Source organism: Cyphomyrmex costatus, unplaced genomic scaffold (assembly GCF_001594065.2).
Source record: "Cyphomyrmex costatus isolate MS0001 unplaced genomic scaffold, Ccosl1.0 scaffold4, whole genome shotgun sequence".
Lineage (NCBI taxonomy): Eukaryota > Metazoa > Arthropoda > Insecta > Hymenoptera > Formicidae > Cyphomyrmex > Cyphomyrmex costatus.
In genome coordinates this window covers 1,183,165-1,200,354 of record NW_017278207.1, presented here as the reverse complement: position 1 = coordinate 1,200,354, position 17,190 = coordinate 1,183,165, and the positions used below count along the sequence as shown (strand labels likewise).

Sequence of the window (17,190 nt, the reverse complement as noted above, 5' to 3'; positions counted from 1 at the left end):
TCGCCTCACGAAAATAAACGAGAAAAATGCAAATAATTCAGTAAAAAGGAAATAAAGGCTTATCGCGGCTTCAATGTGTCGGATCTGCTACTAGAAAACTGCTCGCGAATTCGAATCGAGCAAATATACGCGGCCGCGAAATGGCTCGATCGCCATCCAGTCAATTCCGATGCCAAACCACGATTCAGAATCCACGCAGCTATCGACATTCCGGGAGATTGAAAAATCCAAAAAATTACTTCACCTCGATGGTAAAATTTCCGTAATGTTGAAATTAATATACTAAAATTGGTGTTAACATTCTATTAACTTGCTGGAGCAGAGAATATTTGCATCGACATAAAAACTTGTCACTTTTTTACAATTATATTGTACCTTAAAAATTATCAGCCATATTAGAGACTCTCTCTCTATTAAAAACTTGCTAGATTTGAAATACTCTGAAAATCTTTTTATAAAGTGATGCGAAAAATATTCAACATTTCTACAACAGGATTACAAAAAAATTAAGTCTCTCTGTACTTAATATATTCTATAACTACTCCTGAATTAAATAATCCAACGAATATTTACTTATTGTTAGCATAAATCAAAGCTGGCACATGCCATACGTTTTATATCTTAATAAGTCCGTTTATTAAATATTTACAATAACTTAAATCAAATGCGAATTCATATAACATAAACATTTAACAGGGATTAATTAATAATCAGCTAGATGGACAACCGCAGACACGAGAAATTCAAGTTTCAACGGTGAGCACCTTGCGTATAATTTCGGGCTCGGCAATTTTCTCGCCTTCATCCTCGCGAAGCTTAACTCCCGCTCAAGCAGCGCGGCGCGCACGATTAAACGTAATCGTATATTATCGGGTTATATTGCGAGCGCCGGCCGGTGCTGACGCAGCAATGTCGGTGTTATATCAGAGCGAAACAATTTTCTCTCGGGTCCGCGTGCTGGAATCGGTGAAAAATATCGGAACACCTCTTCACGAGACGATAATCACGCCATTCATATAAAGTATATACTGTGATCGAAGATGCGCGCAACACAAAAAATAATACGTACACACATTAAGTTTTACGATAGTGATTTTATATAAAATATTATAAAAGATTTTAAATTTCACGAGTTATATATATTTCTCTTAAAGTTTTTGAACATGAACATTTATGAGAAATTTTATCTTGTATTAAGTACAACATTTGTATATTACATAATATTATATAATTTATGTATTATATAATGTTACATAATATTTTAATTTATTTATTTATTTTAATACAAACTATACTTAATTAATATAACGACTATAAAGTACAATATAATGTAAATATAATGTGTTATACATAGATACGTGTAGCAATATTAAATTTTTATCTTATCGATATTTAGTTCAAAACTCTCACGGTCCAATAAGATTTGAAATTATTTTATTAATTGCTACTATAATCATAAAAAATTTTAAAATAAAAAGTGTTTATCTGTTCTGTTTCTTTTATTTCAGTTAAAAATTATAAATGATGCTACATGATTTGATCTGTAACTTGAAACATATTATATATACGACAAAAATAATATCAAATGGCTTTGAATAAAATAATTTGTACGTTCCCAAGTGGGAATTGAATACCGGCGAGATACTGGCCCAGTACCAACTTTTATAGTATTCAGTACCGGCGTGATATCGGATGCCAGTATTGGTATTGTACTGATATAATACTGGGATGATAGCAACGGGCCAAGACTCGAAATACAGTACTCTTATGGTACGGGATTACGGTGTCGTAATGTTTCTAAACGTCGGTACCATTATAGGACGGTATTACAATACGGGATTACAGTACCACAATAATACCGAAAATCAGTACACATATTGTACCTAATGCAGTAACAATATTATACCAAAAATGGTTACCGAATCATAATGCTGCAGCAGTACTAACAATGAGAAGTCAACATACCTAAATGTGAATTTTGATAAAATCATTATTGCATTCGTTTGTCCACTGTTTGTCCACGTTTGTCCACCCGTTATTTTCATTTGTCCACTCTCCAAAAAAAAGTTATATAGAAAGAAAAATTGTAGTACCCCCACGTGATTATTTTTCACTATTATGAAAAATATAATAATAATAGGGTGGACAAACGAAAATAATGGGTAGACAAACGTGGACAAACATTGGACAAACGAATGCAATAATAATTTTATCAAAATTCACATTTAGGGATGCTGACTTCTCAGAGCAGCTCTGAGAAGTCGGCACCCCTAAATGCGAATTTTGATAAAATCATTATTGCATTCGTTTGTCCACTGTTTGTCCACGTTTGTCCACCCGTTATTTTCATTTGTCCACCCTCCAAAAAAAAGTTATACTCAAAAAAAATTGTAGTATCCCCAAGTGATTATTTTTCATTATTATGAAAAATATAATAATAATAGGGTGGACAAACGCGTGGACAAACAGTGGACAAACGAATGCAATAATGATTTTATCAAAATTTACATTTAGGGATGCTGACTTCTCACAATAAGTACCAGTACTAATTCTGTATTAATAATATATTATAACACACACAGTACTAGTATTGTATAAAAAATCCGTACTACTTTTCTTATATTAAAATAAATTTATCACAGCAAATATAAATCAATCGTAACAGATACGTTTTTCACTGTCTTTAAGCATGAGATGTTTTAGGTTAACTGTAAAATAATTGAAAAAAAATTATGATTAAAAATAAAATTATTCAATATAATTTAAAGTAATTATTAATAATATATAATACAATAATGAGCACTTTAATTATTATATATTATTTAAAAAAATTTACCTGATTATCGAAACGGGAAAATCATTGACTTTTATACTTGTAATTCAGAGATTATAGTTCGTTTAATAAAATTTTTGTTACTAGGAGACAAAGGACGAGTTCAATTCACCAATTTCTATACAAATATGGCACATATAATCCGCTGGCAATTTACCGTTTCAATGCTGACACCCGATACGTTACTTTTGACAATTTCATAGATATGCGGTACTGAAAATCTACCGGCAATGTACTGGTTCGGTACAGTGGCTTGACATGTTCCTTTTGCCAATTTCTATACAAATATGGCACAAATAATTCGCTGGTAATTTACCGTTTCAATACTGACACCCGATACGTTACTTTTGACAATTTTAATATAGATGCGGTTCTGAAAATCTACCGGCAATGTACTGGTTCGGTACAGTGGCTTGACATGTTCCTTTTGCCAATTTCTATACAAATATGGCACAGATAATCCGTTGGCAATGTACCGTTTCAATGCTGATACCCGATAAGTTACTTTTGACAATTTCAATATAGATGCGGTACTGCAAATCTACCAGCAATGTACTGGTTCGGTATTGTCGCTTGACATACTTCTTCTGTCAATTTCAGTACGAATATGATATCGATGATATATCGGCAATATACTGTTCCTGTTCTGATATGTAAAGACATTTCTTTATTAATTTCTGTACCGATATCATATCGAAAATTTACTAATAATATACTAGCTCGGTATTAATATTCAATACCGATTCACACGCTGGAAGAGTACCATAATGTTGTTTATTTAATACTGGCCCAATATAGAACTAGTACTGAAAAACGAAATCCGTTTTTCAGTACACAATCGGTACGTTGCCAGGAGTCAATGCTGGTTTATGGTATTCTGTTCCCACTTGGGTTACTGACGGAAAAGGTTACTATTGAGTATATTTTGAGCGAAGGTGGTTAGGCGGATTATGGCCTGTGAAATCGTGAAATTCGCGGGTTGTTTTCCCTTAATATTGCTTCACATTCCGCCGGGGTTAATCCCCATTAGCAAAATCACGGGTGAAATTATAATAAAGCCGAGCAGCGCGATTTAAGCTACGGCGTGTGTTCTTGGCGCGCGTATCTGCGCGAACCGCGGTCCGCGTGCGGAGTATGCAGATGAGGAGGACAGACAATTTTCTCGCAGTTATGGACGCACGGCATAGTGAGGTCCGCGTTAAATCTTAATGGAGGAAAGTAGCTTATAGCACGGAGCCACTATCGGACGCAGCGCTACTAGACGATCGGCGCCGCTCATTAGTCGCCGGTGGTGCATTAATATTAATGGACTATCGATACCCGCGCACGGGTAAAAGCTATTTAATAGCGCAGTTAATAGCATTGCGCACGGGGTTACCTCGACTACTAGGGTCCATTAGCGAAATTATGTGAAATCGCGGCGGAATCAGACAGTATTGTCTCGGACGGATGCTGCGGGATACATTTCCGCAATACACGTTAGCATCGACATTAAAAAATTGCGATAAAAAATCGTGCCTTCTAAGATTTCAGATATTTTTTATAATTATTGTTCCAAATAAAGATTTAATAATAATACATATTTCCGCAATTAAAAGTTGTTACAACTGCGGATGTTTCTTATTTTGAGAATGTTGTCTTCTAAGATTTGATATATTTTTTGTAGTTGCAAATTCAAGTAAAGATTTAATAATATGTACTATTTCTTATTGGTGTTAAGATTTCTACAAGAATATTATTAATAAAAACAAAAATATAAAAATATACAATCTAATTTATATTTAAGATTTCTATCTTATTTCTGTCATTTTTTAAATAAATATTTATATTTATAAATTGTTTTTCTAAATTTATTATTTAGATATTTGAAAGTATATTATCATATTTTGTATTAAAAAAATTACTATAAATGCAGCTAAAAAAAGGCTAAATGAATAAATGGCAAAATTTAATTATTATTTAATATTAATGAGAATTTTTTTTGTCTTGATAAAAGAATTTCAATATCATTATTGTGTAATATATCATCAGTTGATATTAATGCTTGTCGATGTTTACAACATAAAACCTGACATCACTTTCATTATCAGCAACCGCTTATCTCTCCCGCAAGTGCAGTTGAAACTCGAAGTTGCGTCTATCGATCATTCCTCGGAACTGACGAGAGAACAGCATCATAACTTTTCCAGGTCGATCAGCTTCCGCGCTCCTCTGGGAACTTGCTCGAAGCGATTAGCGGTTCTGCTCATCGATGAGACAGAACAGAAGCTCAACAATGCGCGAGAGGATAGAAAGACGGCAGAGGAAGAAAAATGGTTAAGAGAGAATAAGAGAGAACTTTGGTATTGAGATCTCCAAATACTCTACACAAATTCGGAAAACGCAATATAACGGAATTATATGTAAATGCTCACCAATTAGAAATGAGAAATAAACAAAATTTATATAAATAAGAAATAAAATTAAAAAACAATAAATAAACTCAGAATGGAACTGGAGATTCACAATTGAATACTTATTATATTAAAAACAGAATAATGGATAGTCTTGCACACACTTTGTATTACGATTATATACACGTGTATAATAATATGTAAAAAAACAAGAAACGTTTGAGCCGATTATCTCTACCGTGAAAGACTCGAGAATGATATCAGATAGCCAACATTTATGATAAGTGGCAACAAGATTCTTATGCGTGCATATTTTAAAATTATAATTGTCTTATTCGCTTCTCATTCTCTGATCTTTAGTTGCATGATAAACAATAAGATACGTCATCTGCTTTTATATGAAAGATAAAGGAGGAAGATCCTGTCGTACGTTTGTGTGTCCAGCAGGAGGCAAATCACGTACAACGTTCTTCGCGGACTACCGAATTGAATTTCGGACAACACTTACGACGGCAGTCTCATGAATAATGCACCGGTCGCGATCGGCCGCCGCGGGTGTCGCACCCGGAAAAGTGTTGACCTCTTCGACCAAGATGGATGGGACATTCGTTGATTATCAAAGACAAACGCTCTTTCTCTCTCTCTCTCTCTCTCTCTCTCTCTCTCACAACTCTTTTTTCTGTTTCTCGTTGCGTGCGTGTGCAAGGTCGCAGGCTCCGGGGGTCACATACGTGACCCCTCAGAATGGCGTGCCGCGAACGTTCCACTGATAATTTACAAGGACGATAGAGAACCTGAGTAACGACGCTCTGTTGGTGTAAACGCGACCTCCCATGAGGACGCTTCGTTTGCTAAATTAAAAGCAAATGCATCTGTATAGTAAGAATGTATACACATGGTAGAAACAGAGCCTTTTTACAATATTATCTTCCATAACGCTAATTATAAAAATCATTTTCATAAAGTTTTATTCTCTAAATGTAGAAAAACTACCCCCAGAGTTTTTACATCAATTGCGATATAAATTATAAAAATGGCATTAAATATTAGAGTATTTTGTCTTTATGCGTTTTAAACACAAGAAAGCATCTTTTTTTATTGGATATGTTGTAATTATCTAATTTTAATTGTGCAATAGAACTTTATTTGGTAAATTAATTAATTTTTTCCTTTGACTTTATCATTTTTTTAGTTTAAATGCCGAATGTTATTGTTGATTAACGTAAAAAATTTCGAAACAAAAAAGATTCGAAACGCACGAGATTTGCTCTCGCGCACAGAGGCCCACCGATGCAACGTAATACCTGGCCACATGCAAAATAAGGTGATACATCGTGGCCGCTATTACATTTCATTGCACGACATTAGACGAGATTACGTTGCTTCTCATAATGTTACGCTGAACCTCGTGACTTAATGGCTTATTTCATCATCGTTCCACCGAGTATATGATACGTCCTTTTCCTTTGAAAACGAGTCTATTTTTAAGATATCTCACGGTGAATCTCGTTGAATTGGAGATTGTACTGAATAAGTATTAAGTTCGTGGTAAATCGTGAAAAGAAGAATTGATAAGTCTGCAACAGCGAATCGATGTCTTACTCAGCGTTTCGCAGAGGAAGACTATATAACGGCTGAAATTTGCTTCGAATCCGCTCGGTTCCTGATTTCCACGCAGACGAGAGTGGTGCACGTGCACGGGCATCATTAATCTTGCCTGACCAATGATCAACGACCTCTCTCATTGACTACGGCGTACGAACATGCGAGGCGTACGTGTGCGGTCCCTTGAACGACTATCGAAGAGTGCACGCGACTCTTCTTATCGTTAGTCTTCTTCGTTTACGAAAGTCTATTTCTAACAAATGTGTTTGCACGCACTATGAACCATAATGAGTATTTTAATTGAAGAACTAATTAAAATGTATAAATATATAATAATAAAACGCGTTCTCGGATATATTGATATCTTTTCCTCAGATATTCCATTGCATAATTTTCAGATACACTCTAAACTTCGTGGAGTATGAAATATTTTCACTCCAAGAGAGAGTGAAAATATTTCACTTTTTTTCACTTTTTAGAGTGTAATGCCATTTTACAACGATAGATACATTCTAATTATATATTGAGTTATATCTCACAAAATATATATTTTTGATTAGATAGTATATATGTTAAAGTAATATTTTTTGCTTATTTTTCTTCTTCTTGTAATGCCAGTTTTTAATTTAAAATTAAGCTCATGATTGCCCACATTGTTATTGGCAATAAATCACGCTTGGTAACAAAGATCGAGTTTTAAATGCGCCACGTTGAACGTGACATTACACGTGGAGCTATTACACGGCGAGAATTCTAATTGCAACAAATTTATCTCTCTCAATAAAACGCAATAGGCCATTGTCCGCCGAGGCACCTAATTAGATCGGAAATGTAATAGCACGTGGAATAAACTCCTGATATCCGCCCACGCACACATGAATGCACGCGTGCCTTGGTAAATAATGAACGGTCGTATATACTGGATGTTCAAAAGAATCCGTATAATAATTATAAGGCAATATTCTCTATCAAAATTTCTATGTTAAATTATGTTTCCAATTTGCAACATTAAATATGTCAATGATTCAAAATATAGGTATATTTATCGACAAACGCATCGAAATTTATCTATTAGAATATTAAATCAATATTAAGTCCGTGTTTAGTTAAGATATGCTATCAGTTATCTTCATAGATTTTCGAGATTAAATCAGACCTCGCTTTTAAGCAGAGAAATATTCTTTTAGAAAAACACATTATTCATGTACATCTTCATAGATTTTCGAGAGAAATATTCTTAAGGAGAGAAATTTCTTTTAGAAAAACATTCATATACATCTTCATAGATTTTCGAGATTAAATCAGACCTCGGCTTTTAAGGAGAAATATATTCTTCTAGAAAAACGTTACTTTGTCTTCACGCATTATTGGAAGGTCTCTCGCAGACACCCGGTATAACTGCCCTGTAAAATGGTGTCACCGCCGCGCGCCATTGGGATCGTAGGGATGCGAGCTGTTTTGCGAGTAGGCGGGGATTATTAATGACCACGAGCAGCCTTATCTTTTCCACTTCCTGTTCGAGATACATAATACGTGGGCCGCCTCGCGCGCGCAGTAGTTGCATCGCGTCGCAACATTGTGCGTACGGCTTCTTGGAGGCCTGCTCTCGTCTCATTGTATGTGCCCCTCGCGTAACCGCGACGCTGCGCATGCACCCGCGTATTTATCATCGCCTGGAATCGCACCCGCGTCGCGCGGCAAGGAATGACTTGAGAGGAACGATTAATCGTCGTTATCCTCGATCGCGGAAAATTTTATTGCCGTTGCTGCAGCACATAATATCGAACGGAATGTCTCGGCGCGACGTTGTACAATTATATTTCAAATTTAGCATATTCTTTTTTTTTCCAAAATTAATTTCTTATGAATATTATATATAGTTCATTTAAGCAATTTTAATTATTTTTATCCTTTAAGATTTGAGGAGATGGCAGCCCCCTGCCATATCTCTAACTCTATGCATGGATTATTGGGTCATCATAACAAACTATTTGGTGTACTAAAAGTTTCAAAAACTAAGGTACTGTAAACCGGCATTTTTTGCCGAGGCTCTTTGAAAGTGATTGTAACAAATTGTAATGTGTTTATAAGTTCGATAGAAAGTATACCATTTTATTATTTACAAAGAAATGTGTTGCATTGTAATGTGTAAAGTGTCATAAATATTTTATATGCTACTTTATTTATATCTTTCCTTGAGTTTTACTTTAAAAAGAAATGAGAAATGTATTAAAAATACTGCTCTCTATACATCGAACACCGTTTCTTCTTTCTGAAAAAGTAAGCCCGAGAGGGGTTTTAAGGGAGTCTGCTGGAAAAGAATATATAAAAGCAACCCCCTGGAGGAATGGACGTTGCGGCTTCTCTTATTGGCGAAATTAAAGAGCACGTAGAAATGCAATTGGCGACTCTTTATGCAACTTCTTAAGGGACATCACGGGTCCTTGCTTTTACTAAGAGCAATTCATGGATTTACAGGTCCGATGAGAAAGAGGTCGAAACCCTCGCATGCGAGTTCTCGAGGGGTAGACTCAGATTTTCGATATTATTTGCTTTGTACTGCGCTATAGGGAGAAGAGAAAGATATATAGAAAGAGAAGGGACGAGAAACTGTGCAAATCCTCGGTAACAGGAGGCGAGCACGAGGCCCCTCCATCCCGTTATTCCTCCGGAAAATCGCTTCGCCTATAATAAGCCAAAACGATTGCTTCGCGAAATTGCTTTTCTTCAAACAGAGGCGTTTGATGTCGCATCTCCTTTTTGACGGATCGTAATCGCGCGCGTGTTAGTACGCTCCGAGCTGTCGAGCTTCGCTGCTGGAAAGAAGGAAAGATCTCTTTGGAGATCTTTAGCCGACGTTTCCTATTTCGTATTCATGGGCAAATGGGCGATGCAGAATATTTGCTGTGTGTGAACAATTTGCAAAAAATGCAGTAGTACCGTTATCTCCCGATATTAAATACCATAATGTATATTAATATTAATGTAAATATGTAGAGCGTGTAAAACATAATGTATGATTCGGCAAACGTAATTTGTATTAACAAATACGCGTAACTTTTTATACTTGGCAACAACAATTTTGCTGAAATATCTAAAAAAAGAAGGTAAATACAGGTCTGACAATAATTTTATGGATATTAGCAAGATAATTATATGTAGAAAACTCAAGCATATAATGAGCAAAATGCGCTGCAAAAAGTATTGATATTATAGCAACCGCAATCTGTGCATAATTTTAATAGTCCACCAAAATTATTTTCAAATCTGTATCTAGTTATATTTTTAAATTTGATATTTCAACAAAAAAAACTGTCTTTTCATATACATATATTCTTAAGAATTAGACAATAATTATCGATATCGAACAGATGAAAGAAGTATAAGTATGGTATATCTATGTATTATATATTATGTATCATGTATCGAGTTATTTTTTTAGATATATTCAGTGAACGCGTTGTACATACATTGAAATGTATATAATTAAATTTTAATAAACATTTCAATAGTACTAACTGTACATTTATTAAAAATGTAAACATATACATATATTTATTTAATACAAGAATCATTAATTTAATTTAACTATTATATTTATTAAGTAATGTTTATTTTTACTGTAAAATAAACGTGAACGTAAAATATTATTTTGAAAAATATGTATGATATTAAAATTCACAATAACTTTTTTTTCAATATATGTAAATGCTTTTAATGTTTTCCCTAAAAAAACTTTGATAAATTTATTATAATAGAAAAAAATTATCTGCGCTTTAAGTTATAGCATACACATCAAGCTTTTTAGCTTTCGCACTTACGTTGATGTTTGTGGAGTTTAATCTGATATTGTTTTTTCTTTTGCAGCTCCTATACATCCAGAACATCCTATGGGACATCCGTCAGGTGACAAATTTTCGGGAATGTCAGGACCAGGTTTCATGGACGGGTGAGAACCAAATTTCTTTTTTACCTGGAAACACAACACGTAGGACAAAATTCATTGGAAATTAATTTCTTATAATACTCTTGTTCAATCTTAGATATTTTTGAAAAAAATAACATTTCTTTTACACATCTAAGATAAGATATAGATCTAATCTATAATCTTAATAATCTAGATGAAGATAAGATAAAGCCATTTCTTCATTCAGATGATTATCTAGATAATTTTATCGAGATAATGAAAAACACTGGCGATAACTCGCAAACCTTCTGGTATCTTTGAATTATAATTTATTTTTGCGTTAAAAGGAAACTGTTCCGCTTCTAAAGCTAAAATTTTTTTTTTTTACAAAGCAGTTATGAAATTTTGTGTGTGGAAGGAAAAATAATTGTCGCACCAGGAAAACTCGATCGTGAAATTTTGAGAGGATTTTGAGGATCTTGCACACTATCGATATGTTTTTACCGTTTTACCATTTATTCATACTATTTCTATAAAAGTCCTCTGCTAATATTATTATTTCACTTACTTGGTTTTAATTTTGTTGTTCTTTTGACTCGATCAATTCGGAGGGAAGAAGATTTAAGATAATTTCATTGTAAAGCTCATGATCAAACTAAATTTGAATTTTTACTCATGACGCGAGGGATTTAGCGGCAAGTGTCCACAAAATTGTCGTCCGTGGCGCCATCTGTCGGGGATTTGGTTTATCGATGTTTTCAAGAATGTGTGCCGTTAGCCGTTAGTTTACTACAGTTTACAAATGGTTGACGCCGGGTGTGGTGTCAAATGACACAAACTCCTAAACATCAAGCCAAATGTTTTGATAATTGCTCTACGAATTATGAAGCTACTCTTGTACCTAGCATTGTTGCAGAATACGTGTATTTTTGTACGAGCCAGAAATAACGCCGGGAATACGACGGAGCCGAGGTAATACTCCGCGCAGCTTTGTCTCGCGAGGTTACGTGAAGCCGCAAATATTTTTTCTAGATAACACGGTCTTTCACACATGAAGTCAATTGATAAATAGCCAGACAACGACTGATAATGACTGATTTTATTTTGCCCATTCATCTCGAAATGTGACGAACGATATTTAGAGATCCAACTTTCCTATGATTTTATTGAGGTTATGTTTTATAATAATAACGCGTCTGTTCCAGTCCGAATCATCACATAAAAATATCACGTACAATCATTGTTTTTCTATTTGTCAACGTAGTTTTGTTTTATCTACTTATAACTCTTTAAATAAGTTTATGTGAAATCTAAACCACGAAAATTCTATGAGAAGAAAAATATCCTTACCAGAGTATTTTTTATATTAATAAACAAACACGTAAAGATAAGAATACATATAAACTCTGTTATCTTTTTTTTGTAACAGCATGGGACATGAAGACATGTTAGACATCTCTGGAATTGGAATGTCTACGCCTCATATCTCTCACTTGGCATCTGCGAATCCGTTTAATATACTTTCGCCGAGTCCACAGCCAACCAGCTCACAATCCAGCACCATGGATTTCAATACACTCAGCGGCCTTACTAATGGCAATATACAATTCCCTCCTAATATGAATTTCGATGAAATGTCGAGTATAAGTTCAGTTTCAGGCAGAAAGGACAATCATAAAGGAACCTGCGAGGTTTGTACTCAAGTACAAGAATAAACTTGAATTTAAAATTAATGATATAATAGAAGAAGTTACAAGATTGTTGAATTTTTACAGGTATATATAGGAAAAACCTGTGCACAATTTGTAGGAAACCAATCGGTTTATATTATATATCCCATGACACAGAAAATGCTTGAGGAGAAATTAATGAAGGCCTTTCAAGTTATCAACTTCTCAAAGTACGTTTTTTGAAGTTTCAGAAAATATTGAAATAAAATTTATATATAATATACAAGATAATATTAATATCACGGTATTAAGTAAGATGAAAAAGTCTAAAATATTTTCAACTGTTTTATCACACAGCGAGCTCTCATCAAATTGTGAAGGATATGCGAAGCCGTCCCTTTGCTATTCAGCCTTTCCAATTTGCCGCGACCCTAATACTCAAAAACCGAAGAACTCGGAAGCGAGCACGCAGCTCTTCAATCTGTTGAATTCCAAGCAAGATGATTTTTTAGACGACGGTGATCGCGATGACGCAGATGATTTTTCGAGACTGCATAGTGTTCCCAAACGTAGTCCTACTTTGGGCCCAGTTTTCAACTTTATGCCCAGTGAAGATGGGAAATCGAGCAACAAGAAGATAATTAATCAGAGTTACGGCGACGCACGAGCATCCAGTAGAAATGAGATCAATCGTAAATTACGAAGGATATGTCGGGAGGAGTGTGAAATGCTGGAGAATGAGTTATGTAGAAAGGAATATGCGATAGCGAAGAGGCATCCATTGATTGGGCATCAAGTGCCTTTGGTTGAATGTTCTGATTTACCACTGGAAGGGACAACTGAGGCTCGTGATTGCTTAACACTTGGGTTATCCGTGGTAAACAACGTACAAGAAAGTATGTATTTTTTTTTTATATTAATTTTTAATTGAAATTTAACGTTGTTATTAAAATAAACATTTTTTAATACATCATATACATTGTATATCTCGTCAAGATTTACACATTAAAGAGAATGCATCTTTGTGAATTGAGATTTTAGCTTTCAATTCTATCCCTTGCACATTCAAGTTACAATCCAAAACTGACTCGTGAAGAAATACAAATCAACATAAATTCTTGATTCCAAATAAATAAATAAATAAATGTGTATGATGATCTTGTAAAATTTGCTCAGCTAATAAAAGAAGTGAAATTTTTAATTTACTGGCGTGTTTATTATCAAATACTACTACATTTAGAATTGAATTGAAAAATACTATACAAATACATGTTAAAAATATAAATTATTTTTTTATTTTTTAGTTATTAGCTATATATTATAAGATAAATAAATATGAAATATTAAGTAGATAGAAATCTTAAAAATTGCGTACAATTTTAACATTTTCTTGCAGATGATTATTGCTATTGGGGTAGTGGAAAATCCTATCGAGGAACTGTAAAAACGAGCGTTAGTGGAAGAATGTGTTTGCGATGGTCTCATCACGTTAATCTTCCGATTTCTGATTATCCCGAATTAGCTGGACGTCATTCTTATTGCCGGAATCCTGGCGGTAAAGAAATTCAGCCATGGTGTTATGTTGATGTCAATAACAGAATGCAAAAAGAATTTTGCAGTATACCTAAATGTGGTAAGAGTTTGTAGAATACACAATTAAAAATATATTTCATCTATTATATTATACGTGTACTTAATAAAAAAACATTTCTATTACTTTCAGTTGAGAATTTATGGATTTATGCGGTCGTTGGTTTTGTACTAACAGGAGGATTTGTTATTATATTAATTTGTTATTGCTGCTGCTACAGAAGTAGGAAATCCAGAAGACAAATGAATCATTTACCATCCAATAAAGTAAATATATTTGTATATACACAAATTTTTTATTTATTATAAAGTAGAAAATCATGTCGATATTTTTCAATTACATGTCGCAAGCAAATGATATCATTAACAATACTTTATTTTTAATAGATGTTAACTAGTATCCAGTGTGATAAAAACATATATGATGGAAGGAGGAGTACAACACAACCCATGGAAATGAGTTCTCTTTTGGCAGGGCCTGGTAATACAACGCCGGGCACTGGAACTTTAAGCAGTGGCAGTAGTAGAACATCTAATAATAGGATACCGCAATTTACTACAAATAATATTGTACTATTGCAAGAACTTGGTGAAGGCGCTTTTGGTAAATAGAAAATTATTTTTGTTATGTAAATTCAATAAATGATTTTACTCAAAAATTAATATTGATTATAATTTTAGGAAAAGTTTATAAGGGCGAATTGCAAACGGGAAATAAATGTGAACCACCCATTTATGTAGCAGTAAAAACACTGAAGGAAAATGCGACGCCCAAGACTCAAAGCGATTTTAAAAGAGAAGTCGAATTGATGACAGATCTACGACATCCAAATATTATTTGTCTGCTCGGTGTAATACTAAAAGGGGAACCAATGTGTATGCTCTTTGAGTACATGACTCAGGGAGATTTGCATGAGTTTCTAATATGTCATTCTCCGAGATCGGATGTTCCATTAAATAATAGTGGCGGAAAAATTCTGGAGCAACCGGAGTTTTTGCATATTGCTTTACAAATTGCTTCCGGTAGATATTGATTTATCTTATGATTAAGTTGACATAATTTTGTTACATACAATAATTATCGTTTTTCTTAGGCATGGAATATTTGGCTAGTCATCATTACGTTCACCGTGATTTGGCAGCGAGAAATTGTCTAGTAGGTGATAATCTAACAGTCAAAATTTCAGACTTTGGTCTGTCGCGAGATATATATAGCAGCGACTACTACAGAGTACAATCTAAGAGTTTACTCCCTGTTCGATGGATGCCACCCGAGTCGATTCTTTATGGTAAATTCACTACCGAGTCAGATGTATGGAGTTTTGGAGTTGTACTCTGGGAAATTTATAGCTATGGCTTGCAGGTAAAATTAAAGTTACCATCAAAGTGAAAGTAATAATAATGAATTTTTTAATATTTTCTTACAATTTATGCATGTATTTCTGTGTAGCCATATTATGGATACAATAATCAAGAAGTCATAGATATGATTCGCTCACGGCAACTATTACCGTGTCCTGAAGATTGCCCAACGATGATTTACAGTCTGATGATTGAATGCTGGCACGAGGTAGCGAATCGTAGGCCTCAATTTCCGGAAATACATCACCGACTACATAATTGGTATATAAACCAAACCTACTTGAGCGATTTCTGCAACGAATCTATCACCAGTTATTCCGGCAGCAGTCACAAGAGTACGAACAAGACCAATTCGACACAACTGTCAGCGCCGATATATAAAAGTGATCAAAAAACAGGCACGGAACCGGTAAACATGTGTAATCTTAATGATCACAATAACGTAATAAAAATGCTACCACCAACTAATACTTTTCCGAATTCTAATTGCGTTGAGCAGAGACCAAATTGCGGTTTTAGCACGGAGCATGGCACGCCGATAAAAACGTCTAATTACCAGAATCCTACTACGAATGTCAATCTGAACGATGTCTACGACGATAAACAGTGTTGCTCGCCTAAATTAAGTGGCGCAAAGAAAGTTTTACCTGCGGTAGTACCTCAGGCGGGTATACCCAAGCCGAACGTGCCTAGTAACGGCTCAAGACCGATGCAAAACGGTGCGCAATTAGTTGTCAGGTTACCAGATCCCAGTAAAGTTATGACTGAAACAAGGGTATCAAAATGAACGACTTCATTCGCGACCACGAATGATTAATTTTTTATCAAATAAAACGCAGCTTCTGATTTTCAACGAAAACATTAGCTCCTTACCATTCTCAACTTTAAGAATTTGAAATTTGATAACTATATATATATATAAATACATATATATATATATATATATATATATATATACTCAGGTTTGTCATCGAAACAGGCACTGCCAGTTTTTTCTTATCAAAAAGAGGAAAAGAAGCTGTCATGAATGTGTACGTTGCTCGTATATTTGTCGTGATAATTTGTCAGCGTCAATGAAAACGTATGTCATTTTTGCGATACTATTGGATACTTCTTTTTTGATAGTATTATAAACGAATAGGGGAGATACATCGTAAGATCATGTGTGAATATTTTAAATATATTATTTTTAAAACGGGGGCTTATAATATATATATATATATATATAAATACATATATATATATATATATATATATATATACTCAGGTTTGTCATCGAAACAGGCACTGCCAGTTTTTTCTTATCAAAAAGAGGAAAAGAAGCTGTCATGAATGTGTACGTTGCTCGTATATTTGTCGTGATAATTTGTCAGCGTCAATGAAAACGTATGTCATTTTTGCGATACTATTGGATACTTCTTTTTTGATAGTATTATAAACGAATAGGGGAGATACAAAGAGCTGCTAACTAATCATTGCCATATACATACATTTATTTATTTTTACAAATATACACCTATTTTATATTGCCTCTTATTTTGGATAACGTATAAAATAGTTTTCTCTTACGACCTATTACATTTTTTTTTTGGATTTGGTATCGAACACACAAAATAGACACAAAGAGTAGCTACAATACTTAATCACTGCCATATAATATATATATGCATTTATTTATTGTTATAAATATACACGTATTTTATAATATATAACATTACCATTTATTTTGGATGATATATATACATATATATCTGTAATGTTTATATTTAATTTAATATAATCTAATTTAATACGTACATATATGGGATATAGAACTGAACGTTATGCTCT

The 17,190-nt window shown here is 34.0% G+C and overlaps 1 protein-coding gene across 1 annotated transcript in view; it reads left to right on the top strand.

Annotated features, from left to right (window-relative positions):
• Positions 1–16,156, top strand: part of Ror (tyrosine-protein kinase transmembrane receptor Ror) — a 49,842-nt gene extending 33,686 nt beyond the window's left edge. Inside the window, exons 4-13 of the mRNA XM_018543808.1 lie at positions 10,699–10,780; positions 12,168–12,429; positions 12,514–12,638; positions 12,766–13,304; positions 13,805–14,041; positions 14,132–14,265; positions 14,386–14,602; positions 14,680–15,021; positions 15,093–15,361; positions 15,449–16,156. Coding sequence (XP_018399310.1) covers positions 10,699–10,780; positions 12,168–12,429; positions 12,514–12,638; positions 12,766–13,304; positions 13,805–14,041; positions 14,132–14,265; positions 14,386–14,602; positions 14,680–15,021; positions 15,093–15,361; positions 15,449–16,147 — 2,906 coding nt within the window. The 3' untranslated portion in view covers positions 16,148–16,156. The remainder of the gene's footprint in view (positions 1–10,698; positions 10,781–12,167; positions 12,430–12,513; positions 12,639–12,765; positions 13,305–13,804; positions 14,042–14,131; positions 14,266–14,385; positions 14,603–14,679; positions 15,022–15,092; positions 15,362–15,448) is intronic.
• Positions 16,157–17,190: the final 1,034 nt, after the last annotated feature.